A 27,711-nucleotide genomic window follows, 5' to 3' on the forward strand; every position below is an offset into this window, starting at 1 on the left:
CTTCAGAAAATCTACAAACAACAAATGCTGGAGAGGGTATGGAGAAAAGGGAACCCTCTTGCACTGTTGGTGGGAAAGTAAATTGATACAGCCACTATGGAGAACAGTATGGAGGTTCCTTAAAAAGCTAAAAATAGAATTACCATATGATCCAGCAATCCCACTACTGGGCATATACCCAGAGAAAACCATAATTCAAAAAGACACATGCACCCCAATGTTCATTGCAGCACTATTTACAATAGCCAGGTCATAGAAGCAACCTAAATGTCCATTGACAGATGAATGGATAAAGAAGATGTGGTACATATATACAATGGAATATTACTTAGCCCTAAAAAGGAACAAAATTGAGTCATTTGTTGAGACGTGGATGGATCTAGAGACTGTCATACAGAGTGAAGTAAGTCGGAAAGAGAAAAATATCATATATTAACCCATGCATGTGGAACCTAGGAAAATGGTACAGGTGAACCGGTTTGCAGGGCAGAAGTTGAGACACAGATGTAGAGAACAAACGTATGGACACCAAGGGGGGAAAACCATGGTGAAGTGGGGATGGCGGTGTGCTGAATTGGGCGATTGGGATTGACATGTATACACTGATGTGTATAAAATTGATGACTAATAAGAACCTGCAGTATAAAAAAACAAACAAACAACAAAAAAACAACTAATACTAAACTTTCTTTAGGTTATTTGTATGGAAATATGTTAATATAAATGTTTCAGACATTACATGAAATTTCTAAAAATCTTATATGTTATGGTATAGTGTTATGTCATAATTTTAGTTATTACTTTAAAATGTATGTCTCAGAAATAACTAAATTTCCTTGTCAATTGCATTATTATGAACTTTCATCAAATCTTTAACCGTGGTCATTTTTAAGTCTTTTGTCATTTACAGACAGTTCTGGGTGTACTCTGATGCTTTTGCAAAAATGTTCCTATAAAAGGGTTTCATCTTCAAGGAATTCGTGGAAAAGACTCTGACAAGTACAAGTTTCTGGTAACTGACTATTCTGCTGAACTGAATGAATAAGCATTTTCAGAACTCTAATGGAAAACTGATGAATTCATAAAAGTGCTAACAAAAGATCAAGATGAAAAAAAATTAATTACATGGGACTGAGTGAACTGATGAGGATGTTTATAATTTTTGTGACTTTCTGTTTGAATTTTTAAAAAAATCCCACAAGGACTCAGAGGCAAAAAATATACAAATCAATTTTCACTGCAAAGTAAAGGAGCTGTTACAGTGGAGGATTACTGGACTGAATGTCAATATTATGACATAGTATGATTGTGTTTCGTGTTTGGTAATTGCAATCATTGTTGCTTTTGTTGTGGTCATCCATTTACAATGCTTGGTGTCAGTTTATTTATCTCTTGTAAAAATAAAATACAATATGTGTGTGTGAAAAAAAAAAAAGATATTTATTTCTTTGTCTTGACTTGCACTGGCTAAAGCTCCAGTATAATGTTGAATAATTGTGGTGATATGGTTTTTCTTTTCTTTCTGATCTCAATGGAAAGTTTTGATCATTCACTATTAAGTATAATATTTCCTGTCTATTTGGAGGGAGAGGTGACCATTTGACTCCTCTCTTTTTATTCTGTAAATTTGCGTATTATGTGATTGAATTTTTTGAATGTTAAAGCACTCTTACTGGAATGATGCTTGACAGTTGACAGCTTCTAATCCCCACCCCTCTTCCTTCCCCAGCTAATAAGAAAGCCTGGGTGATCCCCGCCCTGTTCGTGACTAGTGGGAACTTCAAACCATGTGCAGGAATCCTTGGCCTGGCCCAACCCCTAAGCACCGTAATAAACCCACTCCAGTCTCTTTCAAGCCATATGCGGACCAGCATGGGAGGCCTGCCCTACTCTTTCCAGAAAGCTTTATTATGTGAATAATATCATTTTCATACCATGTTGGTGTGTGTGTGTGGAGTCATCAGTCTCAATAGTGGAACCACATTTTGAGTGAGGGTGTTCACAATAATTGGTTTTGTGAGCAGGATGTCTGGATGATGACTGCTACCACTGAGATCTTTCTTTTCTTGTTTTAGCTTGCAGCATGGCAATATGCACTTTGAGCCGCTGCTTTCTGCCTAGTGAGCTCTTTGAGCTGTGTTGCTACCTGCTGTCAAGCTTGCACTTGAGCTGTACTGCTTTGTGCTACATTTATTGAGTTCTACCAAGGCCTCTGTTATAGACTTAACTGATCTATGTCAGAAGTTTCAATCATTGTCATTTGGAGACAGTTATGGGATTGGAGCCCTCCTTAAAGTGTCATGTGCCTCGGCCCGGACCTATCTGTGTGTCTCATATTGAATTGTGTTTCTTGACTCCTCCATAAACAATGACCGACGCCAAGCTCAAGGGAATGACTGTTACCCTGTGAAGATTGGTGTGTGTCTTAAGCAGGTGTTGGCCCCCATTCTATGAAGTGCTCAGGGGAAAGACTACAACCTGTGCAATATATGGTCCTATCAGGTGATCACTCATTGGGAGGAAAAGCAGTCACTCTGTAGCGTACTGAGGCCACACTCTTAAAGGCAGATAGTGTATGAGAACCCTACAAAATGCTTTTCTGCTGCTGCTGCCTATGCCTCTGTTACCAAGAAAAGATCCTCTTCTTCAGGGTTATAGGGGAAGACACATAGGGCACCCTTGTAGCACAACTAAGGAGTTAATTCAACTATTTCTGTGGGAGAGGCCTTAAACCCTGATGATACTGATTTGAGGCCTTCTGGAGGAACAAATTTATAGATATGAGCAGGGTAGCAAGAATTCCTCTCTCATAAGTAATTCTAGTAACCCTAGAAAAGAGAGGGGGCATGGGAGAGGGAGGGAGGAAGGAAGGGAGGAAGAAGAAATAGAGAGAGAGAACCAGAGTGAGGAAGCAAGAAAAGAAAGAAACCTGGAAACAGGGGGAGGAAACAAAAAAACTTAAACACAATTCGATGTAATTGAAAATCCAAAATTTACTGAAAGAATTAATACATAAAAAAAGATATAAAGGGGTGTGGATTGGCTTTGCCCCTCTACTGCATAGGTTCTGAATTAACTTTAATGTCTGCTGAAATACACCAATTGGCAAATCTTCATGGCCTTAATCCATACTGGAGCTCATATTATACTGGGGATCTCACTAAATTTAAACAAGGTACCCCCCTATAATCTTGAGGAAGTTATTGAACACAAAAGAGAGAACAAACAAGTAGGCCTCACCTTAATTATCAGAACTACTGACTTGCCTAAATTTCACAAGATCATTGCCCACACCCCCCCCCCAGTATATCTCACAGTGGTCATGGACACTCTGATCCAGTGAGTAACAAACCTAAAATTAAATTAAATCCTTGACACTAACAAATTGGCTTGTCACAATGGGACTCCATGGACCTTCCCCCAGTTAAAATTGTTAGTACGTCCCAACGTAAATGAAAACAGGGCCTTCAAAGGTCAAACCCATTAAAGGGAATATATTTAGAGAATGGGGTGATTATGCCTGCTGTTTCTCCATTCAACAACTCAATTTGGCCTACTTTTAAACGTGGAAAGAATAAAGGTGCCTGGCAGTGGATTACCACAACCCTAATGCCATGGTCACTCCCGTTAAGGCTCACTATCCAATATTATTGAAATCGCTGACTCTGTTCAATCAGCAACTGGTAGATATTTTGCTCTTGTGGATTTGGCTAATAATGTTCTGTTCAGTGCCCATTGCAACAGCCTCTCCATCACAGTTTGCTTTCACCTCAGAAGGGGCACAATCCATCTCTACCCAGACGCTGGTGACGTACCTCAACAGCCCTGCCATCACACACAGTTTTTGCAGGCAAGATTTTAAATGCATCTGACTTTCCCCAGGAGCATAGGTATGATATTGCATTGCTAAATCCCCCTTCGAAAAGATTCATTAAAAGTACCCATTCAGGACCAACAAAGACTCACAAAGAAGTTCAGAAAAAGAGGATGGGCCATTGTCCAACACATAGTGCAAGTTCCGGTCACCTCCATTAAATTCTTGAAATTATTTGCTAATCCGAGGGCTACTTCATGCCTGACGCTGTTAAGAAACTATAAGCTATTGACACTCTCAGCACCCACATTATTAGAACAGGCCCAATATCTTTTAGGCCTTTGTGGGGTTTCAAGGCAACATAGTCCTTATTTACAAATTTGACTTAAGCGCATTATGTCGTTACTTGCAAGTTGGCCCACCTTCATTGGGGCCCCCCTCCAACAAACAGCTCTGTAATCTGTCGAAACAAGGAACCCTCCCCTTCGTGCCCTCCAGAGACTCCTTCACTCTAGAGGATTCGGCATCCACTTCTCATGCCTCCTGGAGTCTCTGGACCACCCACGAGGACCACTTTCCCTCCAAGGCCATTCTGTCTCCCTGTGAATCATGCAAGGATCAAATCACACCTGGACAGATGGACCCACAGGGGTTCTCTAGGTTGGTTGTAGATCTTGAAAAAAACAATTCTTCCCAACAGCTTATATTATAAAAGCATTTTATTGAACACACTCTGGAGATAGACCAGATGGGATTGGGGTAGGGACTCTGTTTTGATGGTTTCAATACTGGAAAACATTGGATTCTTCTGTCACCAAGGACCAGGCTGTAGAGACCCAAAGGCTAATTGCAAGCAGAGCATAGAATCAGGACACAGCAGGCTAGAGACTGGGGGTTGGGCCTTTCAGGAACCAAAGAATGTGGGTCTGCGATAGACTTGGTCGACTAGACTCCAGAAAAAGAGAAAACTTGGCTTGGGCCACCACCAAGAAGAGGCTGTTGCCACGGCCGGCTTCTGCACTTGAGAGACAGTGACCTGCCGCAGGCTCTTAGCTCTTGAAGCTCTTCCGGGAGGACGAGGTGGTGGAGACAAACTTGACGTTGGAGCTGCTGCCCCCGCCACTGCCAAAGCCCAGGCTTCGGCCACTGCTCGCACTGAAGCCGGAGCCCCCCATACCGAGCCCACCGCCTAGGCCGACGCCCCCGCTGCTGCTGGAGTAGAAGCTGCTGCCGCCGCCTCCACCAAGGCCGCTGCCAAGACCACCGCCAAGACCACTGCCGAGGCCGCTGCCAAAGCCGCCGCCAAAGCTGCCGCCACTGCCGTAGGCAGAGGAGACGGTGTTCGTGACAAAAGCTGTGGAGAAAGGAGGGAGAACCTGGTGAGACCAGTCTGCCAGATTAGAGCCTAGGCATCTAATTTATTTGATCCTGCTGGTGTCGGCACTGTACTTGGCCCCTTTTACAGAGCAGCAGATGAGGCCCAGAAAAGCTAAGTCATTTAGTGAAGATCCCTAACAGAAAGCTGGTGAACACAGTAGGCAAGGGACAGTGCTAAGTCATCAGGGGATGGGGGTCAGGGCAAGGCAGGGGAACAGGGTCCAAGATAGGTAAGATACACGGCCTGCTCTTTAGGAGATAAGAAATGAGCCCTGTTGCTTCCTGTCTCAACCTGCGTTCTTTCCCCTCCACCACCTGCTTCTCACTAAGTGTATTAAATAACCATTTTGGGGATGGGAGTGTCTGGTATCTAGAAATAGCAGGATTCTGAGTTGACACCAAGTACCCCATATTGTCATCATTGTGAATGTCTGTTCAAAGTTACTTACAGATGTTGACTGGTCCAACTCCTTCTCCACTCAGTCTGAAAGGGGAAAAATTGAAATAAGAGTTAAAAACTCCCCCCAAAGACAGCATTAGTCTGTATGGATAACTCCCATAGTCATGTTTAGAACTTGTTTTCTGAGCAAGGAGACTGCATGCCTGAAAAACTGCTTAAATTAGAGAAAGAGACAGTTCTCTGGAGGGACTTCCCAAGGAAGAGGTCTTGATCTAGAAACAGGTTATCAAAGGAATCTTATAATTCACATTGTCCTCTACCCATTATATGGAAAAAGTGAGGGAGAGGCTGTGGGAACTGTGAATACGTAGGAAGCAGTTTTCGCCTTGTAGGAGCTTACGTCCTGTGAGAAGACTTGGCCTGGACAGAAATACTTCAGACAGGACGTAGGCGGTGGGCAGTGTCAGAAGACTGAAGAAAACCCAGTAGTTTGAGAATCCAAAGGCAGGTGAGTTTAACTCAGCTGGAGTAATCATGAAAGGCTTCCTGAAGGAAGAAGCACCTGAAGAATGGGGAAGACATTTGCTGGGTTGCTTGGTTGTTTGAAGGAGAGGCAGCATTCAAGAATACTGGTGGTGGGAATAGGGTCAGAAAGTGAGTTGAGGTCACATTGTGTAGGTCAGCTGTATGCCCAGGTGTCAGATTGGATTGGATTGGATCATCAGATTAATGATGGATAATCATCATGCACAAGATAGTGGCCACCTGTGTGTCTGTTTGACACCCTGCAGTGAAGAAGAAGCTCCACTTTATCAAATGTGAGGCCATCGTGGGCTCGTGATGTTGGCCGTGTCACCCACCTGCACTCCTCGCCTTCCAGCAGCTTCCTGTAGGTGGCGATCTCCACGTCCAGAGACAGCTTGGTGTTCATGAGCTCCTGGTAGTCCTTCAGTAGCCGCGCCATGTCCTGCTTGGCCTTCTGCAGGGCGTCCTCCAGCTCGGTCAGCTTGTTCCTGGCGTCCTTGAGGGCCAGCTCCCCACGCTGCTCAGCATCGGCGATGGCGTTCTGCAGGTTGGCGCACTAGAGGGGAAGGAAGGAAGGGTGGGGACCCTTTAGAGGCTGAGCTGGGCCTGCAGTGTCTCTTTCTGAGATTCCAGAGAGAAGCCAGCACATTTGTCCTGGTCATTGTGGATGGTGGAATATTGAAATGCTGGTACTTGCTCCAGCTCTGTGTATGTGTACGTGTGTGTATACTTAGAAAACGTAAAACAAAACAAAATAGGTCTCCCTTTCAAAGTGGAGGCCCCTTCCCTACCTGCTTCTTGACGTTGTCGATATCGGATCTCAGCCTCTGGATCATCCTGTTCATCTCGGAGATCTCATGCTTGGTGTTGCGGAGATCGTCGCCGTGCCGGCCCGCAGTCTGCTGCAGCTCCTCGTACTGATGCCACCAGAAAAGAGGAAAGAGTCCATTTATATGAGGATGGAAACACTTTCCCAGGTTCACAGGCGGGAGCTACCAAGAGGTGGCAAGTGGTGTAGTTACTGGGGGCCCGGGGCTGGTCTTCAATAATCTGCTCTTTTTGCCTTTGCTTTTCTAGAGACACTGGTGTGAAACTCAGTGAGATGTTCTCTAATGTTCCTGAATTTATGTGGCAGATGCATGCATGACTGTTCCCATAACTCCTCCCGGTAGGCCTCAGCCAGTCTCAGGAGCCACATCCTTAGCATTTGGTCATGGCCTGGAATCCTAGACATGTCCGTCCCTCGCTCAGGACACACTCGCACATTCGCCACAGCACCCACCTTGGTCTGGTACCAGGACTCGGCTTCCGTGCGGCTGCGGTTGGCGATCTCCTCGTACTGGGCCTTGACCTCGGCGATGATGCTGTCCAGGTCCAGGCAGCGGTTGTTGTCCATGGACAGGACCACGGACGTGTCTGAGATGTGCGTCTGTATCTGGGACAGCTCCTGCGGGGAGATTTCAAGTCAGTCATGGGAGTCCGTGTTATTTAATAGCAGGTCCATTCAAATCTTCTACTCATTGTGCTATGTCGACTTGAGAAAAATAAGAATAACCACCTATGTAAAAAACTTAGGTCAGTTAATAAATAATCCAGGGCTTCCCTGGTGGCACAGTGGTTGAGAGTCTGCCTGCCAATGCGGGGGACGCGGGTTCGACCCCTGGTCTGGGAGGATCCCACATGCCGCGGAGCAGCTGGCCCTGTGAGCCACAACTACTGAGCCTGCGTGTCTGGAGCCTGTGCTCCACAACAAGAGAGGCCGCGGCGGTGAGAGGCCCGCGCACCGTGATGAAGAGTGGCCCCCCCCGCCACAGCTGGAGAAAGCCCTCGAACAGAAACGGGGACCCAACACAGCCATAAATAAATAAATAAATAAATTTTTAAAATTTAATAAATAAATAAATAAATAAATAATCCAAATCACTACTAATCTATTTTTTTTTAATTTAACAACTCTGAACATCAAGAAACCCCTACCGTGTAACCTCTCAGACTTGAATCTTCTTAGGTCATAACTTATTTTAAACAAAATTGAGTTATTTGTAGTGAGGTGGATGGACCTAGCGTCTGTCATACAGAGTGAAGTAAGTCAGAAAGAGAAAAACAAATACTGTATGCTAACACATATGTATGGAATCTAAAAAAAAAAAAAAAAAAAACGTTCTGAAGAACCTAGGGACAGGACAGGAATAAAGACGCAGATGTAGAGAATGGACTTGAGGACACGGGGGTGGGGAAGGGTAAGCTGGGACGAAGTGAGAGAGTGGCATGGACATATATACACTACCAAATGTAAAATAGCTAGCTAGTGGGAAGCAGCCACATAGCACAGGGAGACCAGCTCGGTGCTTTGTGACCACCTAGAGGGGAGGGAGAGTGAGGGTGGGAGGGAGACTGCAAGAGGGATGGGATATGGGAATATATGTGTACGTATAGCTGATTCACTTTGTTATACAGCAGCAAGTAACTCAACAATGTAAAGCAATTATACTCCAATAAAGATGTTTAAAAAAAAGGAAAGAAAAAAAAAGAATCTAGTTGTGTGGTCTGCCATGCTGGGAGTAAACAAAGACGGGATGATACTCCAGAAAGGGGAGGTGGCTGGGAAAGGTATACCTGGGGCTCTAATAACTCATTCTAAATCTCGCTCTGCAAAATGATTACTGAAGCGGTCTTTTGCTTCAAATTTGACTTAAAAAAAAAAAAAGAATTGGCTTTATTAAGTAATGTGAATAGTACTAAAGGGGTAGGAAAGACAAAAATGTGCCCATAGCTTAGGAACCACTGAAAGTCACTTAACCCTGGAGACCCTAATCCCTGGTGGTGTCCCCGTGGCCATCTCTCTGGGTCCCAAATAGGGGGCGTTTCTTACCGCCTCAAAGAACATCTTCAAGAAGTTGATCTCGTCCATCAGTGCATCGACCTTGGCCTCTAGCTCCACCTTGTTCATGTAGGCGGCGTCCACATCCTAGAGAAACAGGGATGGTTGGCACCGCACCCCATTTCCACCCTGACTTAAATGAACAACACCTTAAGTGAGCATAGCCACAGGCAACAGGTTCTCTGCTACCCACATACCTTCTTCAGCATCACAAATTCATTCTCGGCGGTGGTACGCTTGTTGATTTCATCTTCATACCTGGTGGTAAAAAGGATGAGATGTGCTTATCAAAGGATGAGGTCTGGGGTCTGTACTGCATAAAGTCAACTGTGAGCCTGCTTTCCCACCAAAAGGGGCTTCTCACATCATATAGGCAGAGAGGGAGGGACACTGGGAGGGTGAGCCTTTGGGCAAGGTCCTTACCCATTAGGGTACTGTTTTCTCTACAATTGTCTAGCAGATAACTATTCTTTCATTGCTATAATTCAGTTGCTTCAAGAACATTCCTATAGAAAAGCTGTGCTGTTTCTCCCCAACTCCACATCTAGTCAATTTCTGTAATGCTTTTTTTTTTTTTTCAGCTTTCATAGCCTTTGAAAAAAACCAAAGAATTAGCAACCCAGCTGCTGGTTCATAAGGACTAAAGAAATACTTTGAGCCACCAAACTAGGTTACATCATCAGTTCCTGCTTTGGGGGGAATCCATCAAAAAGCCAATGCTGTGTGCTTTGAGTATATTGGGGAGAAAAGCCCCATAAAGCAAGGATTACATGACTGCTTTTTCCACCAAGTGGTACCAAGGGTGCTGAGTTTGTTACTCTGGCTGGAGGCTAAGTGCCTCGCAGAGAGACTGAGCTTGCAGCTAGAACTTTCTAAACACCGACCTGGATTTTTTTCCAGTACTTTAGGCGTCCATGGAAGGTATATGATTTCACCCCTTGGGAAAGGCATAAGCAGTAGTCTGGTTATAAAGTACATCTGATGCCAAGACCCGCCCCTGTCTCCACTCCACCGCAACTCACTTGTTCTTGAAGTCCTCCACCAAGTCCTGCATGTTCCTCAGCTCTGAGTCCAGGCGACCTCTCTCCCCCAGGATACCATCCAGCTGTCTCCTGAGATTGTTGATGTACTGCTCAAACAGAGGCTCCAGGTTCTGCTTCACGGTCCTGGTGCCCTGCTCCTGCAGCAGGGTCCACTTGGTGTCCAGGACCTTGTTCTGCTGTTCCAGGAACCGCACCTGGAGGGGACAGAGTTCGAAGATGGACAAACTTGGATTTCATGTTTCAGTGATCAATTTCCCAGTTTTCCTCCCATCTCATTCTGTCCCCCTAAACCTTCCCATGATGGGCAGTGCTTGGACCTGGGCCCCAGAGGGCAGGTCCAGAGTGAAGCGTTTAAACTCACTCTTCTAGGGGAGACAGGACACTTCTCCAGGGCACAGATAGCAGTGGGCACGGCTGGGCAGAGAGTGGCCCGGTGCAGGGGTGGCTGCAAAAGCACTCAGGCTGCTGCCCAATGAACTCAGCCACCTTTCTGTGCAATCAGCCCTGTTACCTGGAGTACAGAATATACCTCTCTGCCCAACAGTAAGCAAGGATCCCTTGTGAGGTTATCTCTGAAGGGGAAGAATTAAGACCTTCTCTTCCAAGCTGCCAGTCTAATTAAGAAAGCAGGCCACAAATCCAGGACACAGAAACAAAGAGAAAAACATAACTGCAAACTATGAAGATATTTGCACAAAGTCAGGAAATTGCCCCTCTTTCCACTTTCTTTGACACTTATTCCACACTCATAGCGGTTTTTCACAAAGAATCATGTCTCACCTTGTCGATGAAGGAGGCGAACCTGTTGTTGAGGGTCTTGATCTGCTCCCGCTCCTCAGTCCTGACTCGCTGGATGGTGGGGTCGATTTGCAGGTTGAGGGGAGTCAGGAGACTCTGGTTGATGGTGACCTCTTGGATGCCTCCAGGGGGACAGACGGCCATGCCAGGGCCCCCATAGCCACCTCCAAAGCCAGATCCACCACCGAACCCAAAGCCACCACCAGCTCCACCGCCAAAACCAAATCCACTCCCGGTTCCACCTCCAAAGCCATAGCTGCCTCCAGCACCGGTGGCACAAACTCGGTTCCTGAAGCCACCGCCGCTACTGCCGATGGAGATCCTCTTGGAGCCCCCCAGGTTGTAGAGGCTCCGGCTGCCATAGCCACCCGCGCCGTAAGCACCCCCAGGGCCGACCCTGCCAAAGCCGCCACCTCCACCCCCGGACCGGGACACAGAGGTGAAACTGGTGTGGGAGACAGACGGGGTGATGGCAGAGGCGGTGCTGAAGCTACGGCCGCCCCTGCTCCGGAAGGACACGCTCGACTGGCGAGACATGATGGCTTGTTCCCGGTGGAGCGAGAGTAGTGGGCACTAGCGGTCACGAGGTGCTGGAGAGAAAGAACAGAGCAGGACAGGACGCAGGACGTGGCTCTGTTAGCCAGGAGCGGCAAGCCATCCTTTTATCCTCTAGACCTGGGTTGGGCGGGAGAGTTGTCGAGCTGTGAATGATTAAGTGGGCTGGGCATGCCTGAGGGGCAGCTGTGAGCTCACCGGCACACCTGCACAGCGGTGTGGGGTGCAACCACTTTCTTCCTGGCAGGCTCTGCTCAGGTAGGGATAAACTTGCCTTGCAGCCCAGATGTCTTGGCAGCAAACCTCTCTTCACCGTGGGAGCCCAGGGCTGTGAGTAGCCCAAAGAAGCAAGGGGGCATTTGGCCAATGTCCTGAAGGATCCTTCCAGAACCAGGGATGTTGTCAAGCATCCCAGCATGGTGTACACTGTCCGTGAACAGGAGGCTTGGGGGCAGAGCGAGTCCCCCACGGGCAGTGGTCTGCTTTGCTTACTCCCCTAATGACAGGTTGTTTCAGGGATTTCAGCCCTTGGAAAGCCGAGTGTGGCCTGATATCTCAGCTCTGTGCCAGAGGCGAAAATAGACTTCGGTCCGCTACTGCAAAATTTCCTTTCCTGGAAGAGGTACAGTTATCCCAGAGCCCACTGGGCAGATTCTCCTGCAAGGTTCGGGCCAGAAAGACTCCCCAAGCCCCAAGCTCCAGAAACAGAGTATGTGGGAGACCCCCAGCCTCCGGTCCATCCCACTTTGTTCTCTGCACGGGCAGACCCATCCCTCCACAACGCCTCCTAATTCAGCCTTTTCTGTGTCACTGAACTTTTCCCTTGCTCTTTGGCTTGGCCGGGACCCTATGGGGGCTAAGTAAACCCAGGTGTCCCATGCAATCAATAGTCCCCTGCCCCCGAGGTCCTGAGACTACACCTGGCAGTCAAGTCCCTCTTCAGGGGGAGCTGTTCTGCTGTCTCCCCAGCACCCCAGGTGTGTTCCAGCAAGCCCTCAGTGATTCCACTAGGGAAGAAATGAGTCATCATGTCTGTTGATACAGGCTGAAGGCCGCCACAAACACATACCTGCAGGAGCTTCTAGTCTCATTAGGAACATGTTGAGAGTTGGCCGGCCTGTTACACCAGTGAACCGCCCTGTTCCAAGCAGCGGGAATTGCTGGGCTTTCTCTGAGCTCCAGCCCGAACCCTCCTTCAGGGCCTGGAGAGTGGAAAAGGAATTCTAAATCTACAGATCGTCCTGCCAGAGAGACTAGAAGGGGCAGGTTTGGGCGACCAGACAGCTGGCCTAACAATCTGCTGAAGTTGTTTTAGAAAGCCCCCATGTCCCGCCTCTCAGGAAGACCCCTCTGCAAAGCTTGTCCGGATGGGCTGTGGTACCGGATGGAGGACAAGGGGTCTGGTTGGGTTTTACAAGTGTCTGTCTTAGATCATACCCCATCTTTTTGGCTGCAGACCTGAGTGGGCTCACATCTCTTCCTCCCCAGAAGAGAAGCAGGACTCTCAGGCAGTGCCTCGGCCATTAAGAGCTGTGGGCCGGGCCGGGGGGCACCCCTGGGCTGGGGCTGGAGGAAGAGGTAGGGTGAGGGTAAGTTTGAAGCCTCAAGGCTAAGGAGGTACATTCTCAAGGGTAAAGGAGTGAGGACCCAGCCGTGGCTTAGGAATCTCTAGTCAGGGCCTGCAGCTGGCCACAAGGCAGCCCTGGCTGTGGAAAAATGACTCGGAGCCACTGGGGATCAGCCAAGAGGTGATTGCTCATCAGAGGCTGTGATGAGAAAGCAGTGGATAGGTAAATCCAGACAGACAGGTCAATGGCCAGAGCTGGCCTTACAGGTCTTGGTCAATGAGGTTTGGTTGCCTCCCTCCCTGAAGGATTCCTGAGATACTCAAAGATGCAATTTACTGAGCTTGTCAATTTCACACTTTCTTGCCTCTCAGGGAACAGATGTGAGTGTCTTGGGGGCCCTGTCTCATATGGATAGACTCTCAGCCCCTGACAGAACAGATCTGGGGACCCCTAGCACGAGTCCTCTCTCTCCACTGGAAGGTCACCGTCAGGGTATGTCCCCCCGCTGCCCACCCCCCCCCAACACACACATATCCTGGGTCTAGTCTCCACTGCCCTTGGGAAGCCCCACCCTCCGAAGACACCAGAACATGTGCTTCTCCCCATTCCTCCTCCTCCCAGGAAGAAGCAGGACTCCGTGTAACAGGAAGGCATTCTGGCCAGCCTGAGAATGGCTGGAGTGTGTCAAGCTCAGATTCAGATGCCAGGGACAAGTCACTGTGGCTGGGACTGTTTGGATGCCTCATTGGGGGAAAAGCCTCTCTCTCTGTGGGAACTGCCCCCCAAGCAGGCAGGGCAGCCCCTCCCACAATGCCAGACCCGGATGGCTACAAATAGTGGCGACGCTCCCCTGGGGAACCAGGCCCCAGCACCACTACAGTGTGAGAGAGTCCCACCCCAGCCTGGAATTTCACCGTGGCAGGAAGAGAGAGATTACACAGAGCTTGCCGAGCTTTTCTACCAGGCATTCTCACAGAGAGAGTTACCAAGGCTTGGCAGGACATGTTAATTAGCTTCTCCGGGCATCATTTTCCTCATCAGCAAGAGGCGAGTGTAGGACTGAAGGAGCTGCAGTGGCTGTCCCTGCTGGTCTCCGTGTCAGAGGGGGACAGGAGCAACTGCCTTGTCCTCCCTCATAAGGTGTGCGAACCTAGAGCATGGGCAGCATTTGTCCACAGGGACGCACCTCACAGACCAGGCAGGGAGTAGGATTGGTCCAGGTGACCGTGGGACAAGGATTAGGCAAATCCTGTGATCCCAGCCTAGAGCTCCCTCCACGGATCCCCCAGCGCTCTCTGTGTGCCTTTCATAGAAGACGATGGAATGGACATATTTAACGGGAGATGGTTTGGCACATGCCCTCTAGGTTTCCCCAGACAGCAGACTCCCCCAGGTTAGGGAGCACGCCTGGCTCGCCTTGCCGCACCCTCAGCCCAGCCGCGCACACTGATGGGGCTCAGCAAACAGTTTCGAATTGAACTGACAGAATAAGGTCATCTCCCTTCCCTAGGTCTTTGTGGGAGGCCCTCCCCAACCCCATGCCAAGTCCCAGGGTCCTGTCTACCTGCTGCTGTCCCTGGCTTCCCATCCAGAGAGCAGATCTCTTGTCCCCTTTAGCCTGGGCACCCTCTGAGGACACAGTTCATGACTCTTCATCCCTTGGACTTCCCTTCATTCCTCTCCCCCAGCCCTCAGCCCAAGCAGCCACGTCCTGCTCCAGGAGAGAAAGAGAGCTGCAGTGTCCTTGTCTTTGCAGACCTTCTATCCCATGCTTGTTCAGCACAGACAGTGGGGAGCAATAGTTGAGGCATGAGTCACCTATTCATTGGATGATGGTTGGCTTCCTCATCTGGGAGCACGGAGCCAGATCCAGCAGAATGGGGAAGGACGGACGGAGCCCAGAGCCAGCCCTCGAAACTCCTCACAAAGCCCTAGCCTCAGGGAGGAATTGAGGGAAGAATTCTCCTGCCTCCACCCAAAGCCAGAGGGAACTCTGGGTCCCAGCTTTGATCTCAGATTCTGGATTCTCGGAACTGCAGGGGCAGAGAGGAGTCGGGCCCCTTTGCGGACGGGAGAGCAGGATCCACCACCCCTCCTTCATGTGGCCACATCTGGCAGAGGTACTTGTCGATGCAAGTACCACCCTGCCTCTCTAGGACTCTCACGTCTGAGAAGAGGCCTGGGTAGAAATGCACATGTCCACAAGTAAAGGAACCACTCTTTCTTGGCTTTGGAGTGGCTTTGGAGGGGTGCCCTGCTGCCATTATTTGGGTCATGGTGACAAGGGGGCCTTTGGAGTTGACTTCTTTTGTGCAAGGGCTTCACACAAACTGTGGGTCCCAGCAGAGGTACAAAAGCCAGTCCCCCCCGCCCCCGCTCCCAGGCCATGTCTTGGTCCTCATCCAGCCCTTGAATTGCTGGGATCCCAGACACAAAGCCCAGCTTTCAACGCAGCTTCCCCCACTGGTGCTGGGAGACGCAGCAGGAAAGGGGTCTGGGCTCATTGGAGGAGGCCGTGGGAGCTGGAATGGTAATTTCAAGCTGGCTGGGGTTGGCTGGAAGGGTGAGGCCAACATGTAGGGGGCTGTGGGGAGCAGCCTTGGCCCCCACCCCTCAGACTGAGCTGGCGATTGGCACTGGTGGGGCGAGAACCACAGAGCAGACCTCTCAGCCTCCCTCCAACAGGTCCCTGCAAGTCTGGGGAGTGTTCTTCCCTCATCGGAAGGGTATTTTGCCAAAGGCATAGCAAAGTCTTTGAAAGTCTCCCTCGGTTGATTGAAACTATGGACTGGATATCAACAAATACTTTAATTAGTCAGAGGGACTAAAAAAAGGGACATGCAGCAAAAACCTCTGTGCTTTGCTTTCTCATGGAGGGTGGTTTTATTTTTCTTTTAATAAACACTCATATAGGACTTATCATATACCAGACCCTGTCCTACAAACTCCGCATCTGTGAATCTAAAATTGCAAAGAAAGGCTTTTACCATTTTCTTGGCCTTTCCTTTTTTCCCACGTGGGTGTGGGCAGGCCTGGTACTCCAGAAATTCGCAGACTTTCTCTACAATGGAGAGGCAGGGACATGATTCATTTATACCAGGCTTCTATCCTTACAGGGTCAGAGGCATGCCGGGAAACTTTTTTACATCCCTAACCTCCCCCATGGTTTCGTTTTGTTTTTTCCTTCCTGCTCCTTTCTCTACCCCCAGCATACTAGTGACTTCTCATCCAGAGATGAGAAGATGAAGGTAGAGACGGGAGCTGCCCTCCTGGAGTATGTGTCTGGTGTACCACTTCCTCATCCTGAGGAGGTAGGGCAAGGCGCGGGGACCGAGGCTTGTTTCCATCTCCCAGGTGGCGAGGTCCAATCACTGGGGCATGATTCAGTGTAGACAGTGATGATACGATAGGGAAGGAAAGAAAGAGACAACAGTGCAGAGGCTGGAGATGTTATCCCTCCCAGGGCTGGTTTCTGAAACACACCTGGAGTTTGGACAGCCCCAGAGGCAAATGGTCGCCTTCCCAGCCCAGCTACACCCTTTGCACGTGCTCTCGGCTCCTGCACATCCCCCAGGTACACAGACCGCTGGCCTCACCCACTGTCCACGGGGACCACCAGGCACTGTCCAGGGCTCGTGGAGCCAGGTTAGCTTTTCCAAGAGAGACACAGCTTCAAAGGCACCTGAGAAAAGAAAGAGCACGGGAACACGTGTACCAATCATCTGATCACTTCTTCATCCAGCACGTGTGTTTTGAGCAGTTGTGGGGTGCCATGCACTGGGCCGCAGTCGGGGTACAGCCATGAACAAGACAGGCCCGGGGGGAGATGCAGGGTCTGAGGACAGGCCTGGGTCCTGCCAGGCCCAGGATGGTTTGCCCACACCACTCTCCTGGTGGCAGGGGGTGGCCATGCCAAGGCGGGCTTAGGGAATCCTGCCTGACTTGGTTTCAGGAAAACTCAGCTCCCACAGGCCATTCCAGGCAAGTCTTGGTCATACTTGCTTATGTGAATCTTCTGACTCTGATTCCTACCCTTACTCTCCCCCTGCCCGTCCATGCCCAGGTGTCCACCAGAAACCCATTCCCAGAGGAGGAAGCTGAGTTCAGAGAGGGAAGACCTAACCCCAAATCCCCCAGTGAGCTGCTGTCAGAGCCAGGACCAAGCCAGGGCCCGTCCCACGTGCTGCCGTTGCCCTGCACTGCCTCGCCTGCACCCCAGCAAGAGCCCACGCATGTCTCACTCGAGGCTGCGTGTCTCGGCCCCCTTCGGAGAACCACCCCCCCAGGCCAGTGTGGAAGGAGGCCTGCGTGTATGAGGCCACTTATGGGTGATGCAAATTTACTGCTTCCCACCTCACCTCCATCCAGAGCCCTGACAGCTTCTGACGCTGACCCGGTCTTTCCCGGGCGAGACCAGCCTCAGGGCGAGACCAGCCTCAGCCAAAGTCAACACCAGGGCCCTTCCCCAGGGCCCTTGCCTGTGCCAGGCCTCTAGGTCCCAGAGGCTGTGGTGCTGACCAAAGATAGGAAGAGGAGTGGTTGATGGAAACCACTTTCTGCCCTGCCCCTCTCCCCACCTCCTACTCCCACCGAGTGAGAATTCACACCTCACTCCGTTTGCCAGGGTTCAGAGCCCCGCAGTGCTCTCTGCTGACTCTAGTCAAATCGTATCCTCTGAAACAGTTCCAAGGGCTCCCCATTCCACTCACCCATCCTTGGGTTCCCATGGCTGTTCAGCCTCAACTCTGCTCCCCAGCCAGGGGCATCCATCCGCACCCACACCCCAGGGCCTACCTGCTCCCCTGCTTTCATGCTAGGAGGAACAGCCAGCTGAGTGCTGGCTCCGTCTCTGTGTCTCTGTGTCTCTCTATCTCTCTCTCTCTGTCCTGACTTCCCACAAACATGAAGCAAAGACCCAGATGTTTTCTCAGACAGTCTCTTCCAAATGGGGGAGACATGTTTGATGATTGCTAGATGGGGTGCCTCTCTGAAACTCTGAACTTTCCATGATCCCAAAGCAGCTCAATATATGAGTTGGGTCAGTGCCCAGGATGTGCTCTGTGGCATGATAAAAGGCCATAACAACAGCCACACTTATAGAGCACTGACTGTGTGCCAGGCATGGCTCTGGAGGTATCAATTCATTTAATCCTTACAACCCCAGGAGATGGGCCTATTATTCATTATCCCTATTTTACAGATGAGAAAACTGAGGCTCAGAGAGAGGTTAAGTAGATGGTCAGTGGCAGAGCCTAGATAGGAATCCAGATAAGTGTGGCTCCAAGAACCCTTGTCTTCACCATTGTGGATACTCAAGTTGTTGGCCCGTGACCCTGACTTGACCCTGAAGAGGAGGCCTTTAGCTGCAGCTCTGGTCTCCAGCCAACCTGTGAGGGCAGCAAACACATAGGGCCTTAGATGCCACTCGGCAGTCAGTGTTCTCAGCGTCTTCCAGCAACCCTCAGGGAGAAGAAGCTCTAGCCTTGGGTGGAGATAGGGGAATGGATTCCTGGAGAGACCCTTCCCCTCTCTGAACTATCAGAACCTGTGGTGAAGCAGCTGGGGCCCTGGGGCAAGGTTCCAGTGAATTGGGGTCACTCGATACAATGTTCCTGGCAGTGAAGCTCGGCCTACTGCTGCTCCTCTGCCCGCTTCCCTAGCACCAGACACAAAGCAAAGGTTCAGGTGCCTTTGGGGTAGTCTCTTCCAAAGGTCCAGACATGTCTAACAACCTCATGTGTGGACTGGTGCCTTGGTTCCACCTTTAGCTTTTTCTTCTATGTCTCGTCTCTCCCAGCCTCCAAGGTCCCTATGGCCAAGACTCCCAGAACCGGGCCCCACACAACTTTGCTCTGAATGAGCAGAGGCCACGAACAGGAGAGGATGAAATGGGATGACCCAGCCTGATGTTCCTTTGCCATTTGTAATCCTTTGGGATGGGCCGAGCTAGCCAGTGGCCTCACAGGGATTACGCCAACTCCTTGCGTGAGGCTGCCCCACTCGGAAAAGAAATGAACCCCATTTCATTCAGATAGGTGGCCTCACTTCTTTGGGTGACACTGGGCCTGATTTCTTCTAGCCCCTCTTTGAAATGAATGACCATTGGAGGCTTGCTCTGTGCCTGACACTGAGCTAAGACTTAACATACATTGTCGTATTTGCTACTCGTGTCACCGATAGGCAATAAAGCATCATTATCCCGATTTTCTGAACCTCAGAAAGGAAATGTGTCTTATCTAAGGTCACACAGCTAATAAGTGTCACACCTGCGAGTTGACCCCAGGTCTGGCTGGTCCTAGAGCCCATGTTCTTAACCAGCACACGAGTGGTGGTGCCCAGGGGACCTTGAGGAGCCCAGCACGCCCCTGACCTCCATCAGCAGCCCGTACACCAAAGTCTCTTCAAATAAACATACCACCTAAATGAAAAAAGTGTGCTCCCGGGCAGACTAGCTCTGAGACCAAGCCTGCCATACAATTGTCTCTCTCTAACTAGATCACAGCTCCTCAACTCCAAGCCCGACCCGTAAGAAAATTCTGGAGGCACCATTAGGGCCATCAACACCACAATGCCCCAGCAAGATGGAACTTCCCAACTGTCTGAATCCACAGGCCTGAGTGTTCGCCACTGATCCATCGCTTCCCAGGCAGGGTATGAGCCAAGGAGTGAACAAAAGCTCCTTTCACGTTGACCCTCCCCCTGCCCCCACCATGCCCCGCTTCCCTCCTCAGCAGCCCAGGAGTCCCAACCGGTTCCAGAGTCTGCCCGAAAGACTTGTCCCACCCATTGGTCTCCTCACCCTCCAGGCCCCCCCCGGAAGGGGCAGCCTCACCATTCAGAGCTGGGGAGACACTCAGCACCTCTCCAGGCCTCACAGCCAGAATGTCATGACCTATCCAGCCTCTTGGACAGCCTCCAGCTGACCTGGGCATCCCCAAGGGCTGGGCCCCCTCACTCTGGCACCAGCTATGGCCTCCTGCAGGTTGGCACACTGCCCTCAGCAGAGAACAGTAACACGTTACGGTCTGCAAGCCCTCAGACAGAACATGGATCCATTGTTCTGAGACTGGAAAATGATCTCATGATAACCCTGTGAATGTCGGTTAGCCCCAGTCTCTCTGTGAAGCGCGGTCCTCTTTTGCTCAAGAACATAAAATAGCTTCTTACTGGCCTTAAACTCACCTCCACATTCCTCTGGGTCCCCCTACCTCACCATCCCTCCTACCATCTATGGTAGGCAGGACAGTGGCACCCAAAGGTGTCCACGCCCTAATCCCCAGAACCTGTGAGTATGGTATTCTACATGGAAAAGGGAAATTAAGGTGCAGAAGGAATTAAGGTTGTTAGTCAGCTGACCTTAAAATTGGGACACTCTCCTAGATTATCTAGGTGGGTCCAATGTAATCCCAAAGGCCCTTAAATGTGGAGGAAGGAGGCAGGAGAGGGAGGAGGTCAGAGTGATGTCAAGTGAGAACTTGACTACCATTGCCAACTCTGAAGAAGGGCGGAGAGGGGCTGTGAGCCAAGGAATGTGGGTGGCCTCTGGAAGGTGGAAAAGGCAAGGAAACAGATTCTCCTCTAGAGCCTCCAGAAGACATGTAGCCCTGCCGACACCCTGATTTTAGCCCAGTGACACTCATTTCAGACTCTGATCTCTAGAACTATGAGATAATAAATTTGTGGTTTTGGTAATTTGTTACAGTAGCAACAGAAAATAAAGACACCGTGCTCTCCAGATTCTGCTTTGACCAAGGAAATCCAGCCTGCATCCTCCACATCCGGGTTACCCTCCCCCGACTTCAAGATGTCTTCCTTGCCTTCTCCACGCAGCCCTGCCTGCCCCTCCATCTCCCTGAATTCTGCTCCTCACAGTCTCCTCCAAAATCTGCCCACTGCCCAGGCTCACCTGTCACCTCATTTACTCACCCATCCCACAAGCTGTACCACCAGGAGCTGGACTAGGTCTACGGGACAACGGCGAATAGGCCACACTCACCATCTGCTGGGGGTCCTCTGCTTGGATGCATGTTTTTCTGCCCCAGGATCTGTATGCATTTTGTCCACTGCTCTCAGCTTGGAGTTCAGTATGGGTTGGGTCCCTAAGCCCACCTTCCTCAGTACTGACCTTCCCTCCGACATGTCCACATCCCCTTGCCCGGGGCTCAGCAGGGGCAGTGCCTGGTGTGGACTGACAGGCGTAGGAGCTCACCCGCTGGCTGAGGGCAGGGAGAACTCGGGCTGGAACAGGCCCAGTCTTTGCTTCCTACCTGATGAGAGCGAGCCGTCAAGCCATACCTACCTGCTCCACCCTGGGACCTGGCCTCTTGGAGTGAGCACAGGCTGCTTGGTGGAGATCACCCCGCCTTGCCAGGCTCTGTCCTGTCTTTTTAAGAGGATTGGTCCCTCGGCAGCTCAGTGGCTCACTTCCTGGCCAGTTAACTTTGCCCGTTGCTGCCTTTGTCTACCTTGGGTTCTCCCCCCATCACCTGCCAGCTCCTGGTCTTCATGCTGGTGAGGCCAAGAAAGGGAAGGTGGCAGTTCGTAGGGAAAGAGTCTCTGCCAGCTGGTAAAAAATGTGTCTGCCCCAGAAGATGACACCATGATCACTGTCGTCCTGAGGACGTTGGCCTGATGGACAGATGCTGACATTTCCCAGTGTTCCAGCTCCTTGAGAGGGAGGCTGTGGACACTAGCCCCACCTTTTCCCCAGACAGTCCCCAGAGGGCTTTCTTCAAATGGCATGGACTCTGTCCATCTGCCCAAAACCTCACAGCCTTCCTGGTTGGCGAGGACAGAGAGCACCTTTGTGATAGAATTAGGTCTAGTCCTGGAGGAGAACCAGGGTGTGCCCGATAGGTCTATCTCATAACGACCTCAGCTGGGAGCACAAGCTAAAATAGCTCTGGGCTACTCGGGAATTGTGCCCTCCCCTTGACCTACACCCTCGTGAGGATTCCCACGGCCTGTGTCCCCCACCATGTCCCTGCAGATAACTGAGCAGCTGGGCTACGGCTCCTCCACGGCCGGGGGCAGCCCCAATGGCAGTGGAAGGAGGAAAGTAGGTGTTGTCTTGGGTTTGCTCCCTGAAGAAACTGATGCAGCACGCATATCCCAACACCCAAACATTGGTTTCATGGTACCAAATTGATACCATGAGTCAGCTGGGCAGGCACCTCCAAAGGCCTCCAGCAGCATCAGCTACCTGCCTTGCTCTGGTACCCAATTCCAGCTGGGCCTCAGGCTGGGTGGCATGTTGGCCACATTCTTCAAGCTGACACTCTCAGGTCGAGGCTGTGGTTGTTTTCCATGGACAGGAATCCTGACATGTCTGATGCAGGGTCTGCATCCAAAACTCTCCTGAGGGCTGAGGGAGGGAGCCCCTTCTATCAGGCTTCAGAGTGTCTCTCTCCCTGTTCTCCTTCATCTGCTCCCAGCAATCAGAATTGGCCTTTAACTGGCCTATCAAGCATCTCCCCTCAGGTTCCAGGAAGAAAGCAGAAGTAGACCCTCCCCTCCGTTTCCTGGCTACCTTTGTCCATTCTCCGGCCATATAGCCAGGTCTTGCTCTCTGCTCCTGGGCCTCAACTCTCGCCAAGCCAGAGCCCCCTCGGGGGCACTTAGGAGAGTTGGGGGCCGGGGCGATAACCTGGGCCGCTTTACATTCTCAGAACATCCAGCTGTGAACCTGGGCCAGCAGGTACACCTGACCCAGAGTCAGGGAGGTGGAGAGTCCATTTCTGTAATTATACCACTGAGTGTCTGGAAACCACAAATGAGCACTTAGAAAGGCAAATTACAGTCCTTAGAGGGCGAGAGGGTGAGTGTAGCAAGCAGCAGCTTCTGACCAGGCAGTCAAAACAACCGGGGCTGTGGGCAGTTTGGCCCAGGTGTGTTTCAGGGAAGAAGGAGGCGGCTGAGGCTCCTGAGCCCATCCCCACCTGAGACAGGTAGAGAGATGCTGAGAAGCACTCCCTCTGGCCTCAGGGAGAAATTCCTAAAAAGCTGCTCACCTCGAGGCATCTGCCACCTCCCCAGGGCACCGGGTTCACGACCATGACCACACTGGCCACCCTCTAAGGGTGGCCTGATCACGTGGTCATTAGGAGCCTTGCATGGACTTGACCATGTCTGGTGGTCCTGCCCAGTCCACAATGCTTGCTGCAGCCTTACCCTTTACCCTCCCAGACCCGTACCATTGGTCCCACACAGAGTCCCCAGCTGCTCTGGAACACCTCTCCCAATACTCCGTCCTGGAGACGGAGCCAGGTCCTGGAGCAGACACAAGATGAGGACAGTGAATTTCCTGTCACCCCTCTCCAGCACACTGTACCCCATCAGGGTAGGAGAGAGTGCAGGGACCACTTCTGGCTGGTGACCCTAACCACATTTCATAGTCTCTCCAGCCCTAAGTTTCTTTATTTTATATAAAATAGGGATGCTAATGGAGTTGTCGGTGAGGATTGAATAAGGAAATATCCTTCAAGAACTTAGCTCATCATCTGGCACACGGGAAACCCTCAAGAGACAATAGCTATTGTCATTATTCTTACTTTCAGATGTTCTCTCTGTACTTATTTCTCATCTCCTTGATGGGCTCAGCACCACCCCCTGGCCTGCTTCATCCTCTTGGCCTTTGACACCCAGAGCTTGACCTAGGCGCTTAGTTCTACTCCAGTCAGTGTCCCAAGTGTAAGTCCTACGTCCCGGAGCACCTTATACTTGGGCACGAAGGGCTCCTGCCCTGGACCCCACTTTAGCGGGCCCTGCTGTGGCCCCTCCCAGCCGCCCTCTCCCCACAAAGCAAGGAGTGTGCAGGGCCACAGGGACAAGTTCATCTGAAGCCACGCTCCCCTTCTAGACCAGCTTAAGTAACTAAGACCTCAGAATTCCCTGCCCCGTACCCCCAAGCCCACATCCAGGCCTGTGCAGGCTTCCTCCCAGGGCCTTCCTCAGAGCACAGACTGCCTTGCTGATGGGCATTCCTGCAGGCTGCTTGTGGGTTGTAGCTGGAGTTTGGAGATGTAGGCTGGGGTTCACATGGGGTCCTTGCAGGGAGGACAGAGCCAGGGCTAGGAAGGGAAAGGGGCGGGCTGCAGGCAGGACCTGGGAGTGCTTTCTGCTGCCAAAATTCTGACCTGGAACTCGGAGCAGTCCAAGAATACTCCATTTGAACCTGGCCTGCCAACCTGTTGGGGACCCAAAGCCTGGACATCTCAGTAGGGTTGAGACCATCTCTGCCAGCTCCTGGGCCACCAGGCTGGAGACATTTTGGAAATCAAGTCTTTGACTCAGTGTGTGGAGGGGATGGGGGTTACCTGGGTGCCTGGGGGGTGCCTGGGGCTCTCAAGAGATCTCCAGATGGCAGATGTTGCTGACTGTATTCAGCTTGATCCTTCAAGGTCCCTGGACTAAGGATTGGGACACAGAGGGAAGCTGCTGGGGGTCTCCCCCAACAACAGCAGATGCAAAGCCGAGGTGTCCAAATACCTGGGCCCTCTCTCAGAGGCTAATATAAGCTAATTATTTCTTTTTCATCTTATCTCTTTGTCTTCTAACTCTCCAGTCCACCAAACGGTCTCCATTTCCTGACCTCTCAATGGGATGTGGGAAAAGAGCGTGTGTTCTGGGGTCAGGCAGATCTGGGTTTGAACCCCAGCTTTGCCCCCTTGCTAGCTCTGTGAGCTTGGGTAGGTTCCTTAACATCTCTGGGCCTTGATTTCCTCATCTATAAGATGACAATGAGGTTGTAATGAGAGTTACACCTAGGAAAGCATTAGGAAAGATGTTTTCACTGTTTTTTCTTAGGCATTTTATAGTATTCTCCCCATTTTCCATGCCCTTTTCTGAAGATGCCTTTTTGAGAATCCTGGACCCAAGCATCTTTACACAGAGCGAAAGAATTTAGGTTTGTTTACATCAATAATTATCCTACACTCAAACATGTGGAAATAAGTAGCTAAGCGGGATAATTATATAAATATGTGAGTTTGGACATGCATGCGTTAATTATGTATATCTTTATGTATATCGAGTCACTTGGATCTGATTTTCCCACCTGCTAGCTGTGTGACCTTGAACAAGTTAGTTAACCTCTCTAAGCCTCAGTTTCCTCATCCAGTAGCTCTCTGGATAAACTCTAAGAACACTTCCACCCCTAAAACTCTGGTACTTACCCTCTTTGCTCTTCCTTCCTTATTCTGCAGTCACACGGGGGCACTCATCTCCTTCCCAAAGTGTCCTTTCTGTTCCTGCCCCTCTACTTTTGCCCTCACTGTTTCTGACGCCTAGGATTCCCTTATTCTACATCTCTATGCATTGAGAACAGCATTTGTCAAGGCTAGCTCAAGTGCCACTTCATCCAGGAAGCCACCAACCCCAACTCATCCTGCGAGAAGACACACCTTGAAAGCTGGAAGGGAACCTGGCCATTCACTCAGCCCAACCCTCTGATTTAACAGACAAGGAAACTGACAGCAAAATGAGGCAGTGACCTAGAGACAGAGTCAAACGTCCTTTTACCTCTTCACCTCTGGGTCCACAACCCTCAGGGCCACCCTTATAACTTGTACTTATTATTGCTTCTATAGGTCTCTGTGCCTCCCTAAGATCACAAGGCCTCTGAGGGCCAGAATCATACTGTATTCATTCTAGTCCCCACTTCCACTCTTGCCCTGCACCAGCTCTCCATATATATATATGACATTAGCTCACATGAATTGAGAGGCTGAGAAGTCCCAAGACCTACAGTTGCCAAGCTGGAGACCCAGCTGAGCCAGTGGTGTAGTACCAGTCTGTGTTTGAAGGTCTAAGAACTAGGAAAACTAACAATGTAAATTCCAGTCCTAGGGAGAAGACCAATGTCCCAGCTCACATATTCAAGTTGGCAAATTTGCTTCTTACTCAGCACTTTGCTTCTGTTTGGGCCTTCGGCTGATTGGATGAGGCCCACCCACAGTGGGAAGAGCAAACTGCTTCACTCAACCTACAAAAGGTTCAAACGTAAATCTCATCTAGAAGCATCCCCACAGACACACCTGGAATAATGTTTGACCAAATGTATGGGCACTTTATGGCCCAGACAAGCTGACACATAAAAATAACCAATAAATGTCTATTTAGTTTAACAGAGGAAAATCCCATTTTGATCCCTGCCCAAAACCCATATGTCTCATTTGAAAGCGCCTTTTGTTCTGATCTCTGACTAGTGTTGTTCCGGACCCAGTTCTGCTGGCTTACAATAGCTAATTGATAAATTTTCAAGAATTTTGTGAGCTGGTTTTTAAACATAGCCATGATTCAAAGTAAATTATATCAACTTACAATTAATTAAATCAAAAGCAAAGGTAAGAAATGCTTAAAACTGATAACTTCCTAACTATTTTACTGTTCTCTAAGCTCTTGAGGTTATTTACATCTATGGAATCTGTAGGGTGGAAATACTATACAATGATGGGCCCTTGCACATTTCTGCAACTCTGAGATCAGTGACATCGTGTTGGTAGCTTGAAACCACCACTGTGGGAGCATCTATACCAAAGGAATCACCAAACACTGCAAATCAGAGCTTAATTTACTGTTTTTCTTTTTTTTCTCTTTTTGTATTGTTTTAATTGAGATATAAGTGACATATAACATTATATTAGTTTTAGGTGTACAATAAAATGATTATATATACACATACATATATGTGTAAACATGTGTGTACACATACATGTGTATACATATATATGTATATATGTATATATTTTATGGTTTTGTTGATTGTCTAGAGCTACACTGTCTATCACGGTTGCCACTAGCCCCATGTGGCTATTAAGCACTTGAAATGTGGGCGGTCCAAATTTAGACATGCTATAAATGTAAAATACACATTGGAATTTGAAGATTTAGTATGAAAAAAGCATGTAAAATATATCATTAATCATTCTTATATTGGTTACATGTTGAAATGATAATATTTTGTATATACTGGGTTAAGTATAATACACTATTAGAATGAATTTCAGCTGGTTTTTTTTTTTAGTGTGGCTACTAGAAAATTTTAAATTATATGTCCGGCTTACATTATACTTCTGTTGGACAGCTCTGGTCTAGATTTAATGAAGTGATGGTGAAAATGTTATGCAGATTAAACTTAAAAGTGTGTCCTGTCTGTAGCCATTGGACAGCAAAAAAAAAAAAAAAAGTGACCAAGTAATCTTCCAGGATTCAAAAACTGTTACCTGATTCGGCCATGAAGTCACTCACATCATTGAGGAACAAGGGAAGCTCTAACAACCATCTTCATTGTTTCACTCTCATCTTAATCATTAGCATGAAAATATGAACTAACGTTCCTGTCAGAGTTATACTTGTTTGTCAGTTGTAACCACAGGCTGGTGATGGATGTAAGAACTTAACAAAAATCAATTGAAAGCATTTTGTGAGAATCAGTAGGCTATTACAAAGTTTATAATAAAGGGTATTGAATATTTTATTATTATTTATAACTTGTGTGTTACACACATTATATATCAGTAAAAGGTAAAATTATGTATGTATATATATGTGTGTATACGTATGTACATGTGTATGTGTATTTACATATACATACTTTTTTCAAAGAGCTGATTAAGCTTTAACCAGCACACCACTGTCTCTGACCCTCTTGCACCCAGGCCCTGCCCTCTGTGGTACTGACTGCCCCTCTCTAACCTTCACTTTCCAAATCTGCAGGCTTCAGCGATGTGACTGGCAGCCCCTCTGCCGCC

General features: G+C 49.4%; 1 protein-coding gene and 1 long non-coding RNA gene across 2 annotated transcripts; both read right to left on the minus strand.

Moving 5' to 3' along the window:
- Nucleotides 1-4,515: 4,515 nt before the first annotated feature.
- Nucleotides 4,516-11,512, minus strand: LOC309609285 (keratin, type II cytoskeletal 5). The gene is made up of 9 exons (XM_082350537.1): nucleotides 10,821-11,512; nucleotides 10,020-10,234; nucleotides 9,195-9,255; nucleotides 8,989-9,084; nucleotides 7,399-7,563; nucleotides 6,908-7,033; nucleotides 6,452-6,672; nucleotides 5,641-5,675; nucleotides 4,516-5,168 (listed from the first exon to the last, which is right to left on the minus strand). Exons 1-9 carry the CDS (start codon nucleotides 11,373-11,375, stop codon nucleotides 4,864-4,866), a joined length of 1,779 nt encoding a protein of 592 aa, XP_082206663.1. The 5' UTR covers nucleotides 11,376-11,512; the 3' UTR covers nucleotides 4,516-4,863.
- Nucleotides 11,513-11,652: 140 nt separating this feature from the next.
- Nucleotides 11,653-21,276, minus strand: LOC309609303. The gene is made up of 4 exons (XR_014233367.1): nucleotides 20,958-21,276; nucleotides 16,558-16,643; nucleotides 12,463-12,595; nucleotides 11,653-12,006 (listed from the first exon to the last, which is right to left on the minus strand). It is a non-coding gene; the product is annotated as an uncharacterized lncRNA (long non-coding RNA).
- Between the last annotated feature and the right edge of the window lie 6,435 nt (nucleotides 21,277-27,711).

Source organism: Balaenoptera borealis (assembly GCF_965194805.1).
Source record: "Balaenoptera borealis genome assembly, chromosome: 13".
Lineage (NCBI taxonomy): Eukaryota > Metazoa > Chordata > Mammalia > Artiodactyla > Balaenopteridae > Balaenoptera > Balaenoptera borealis.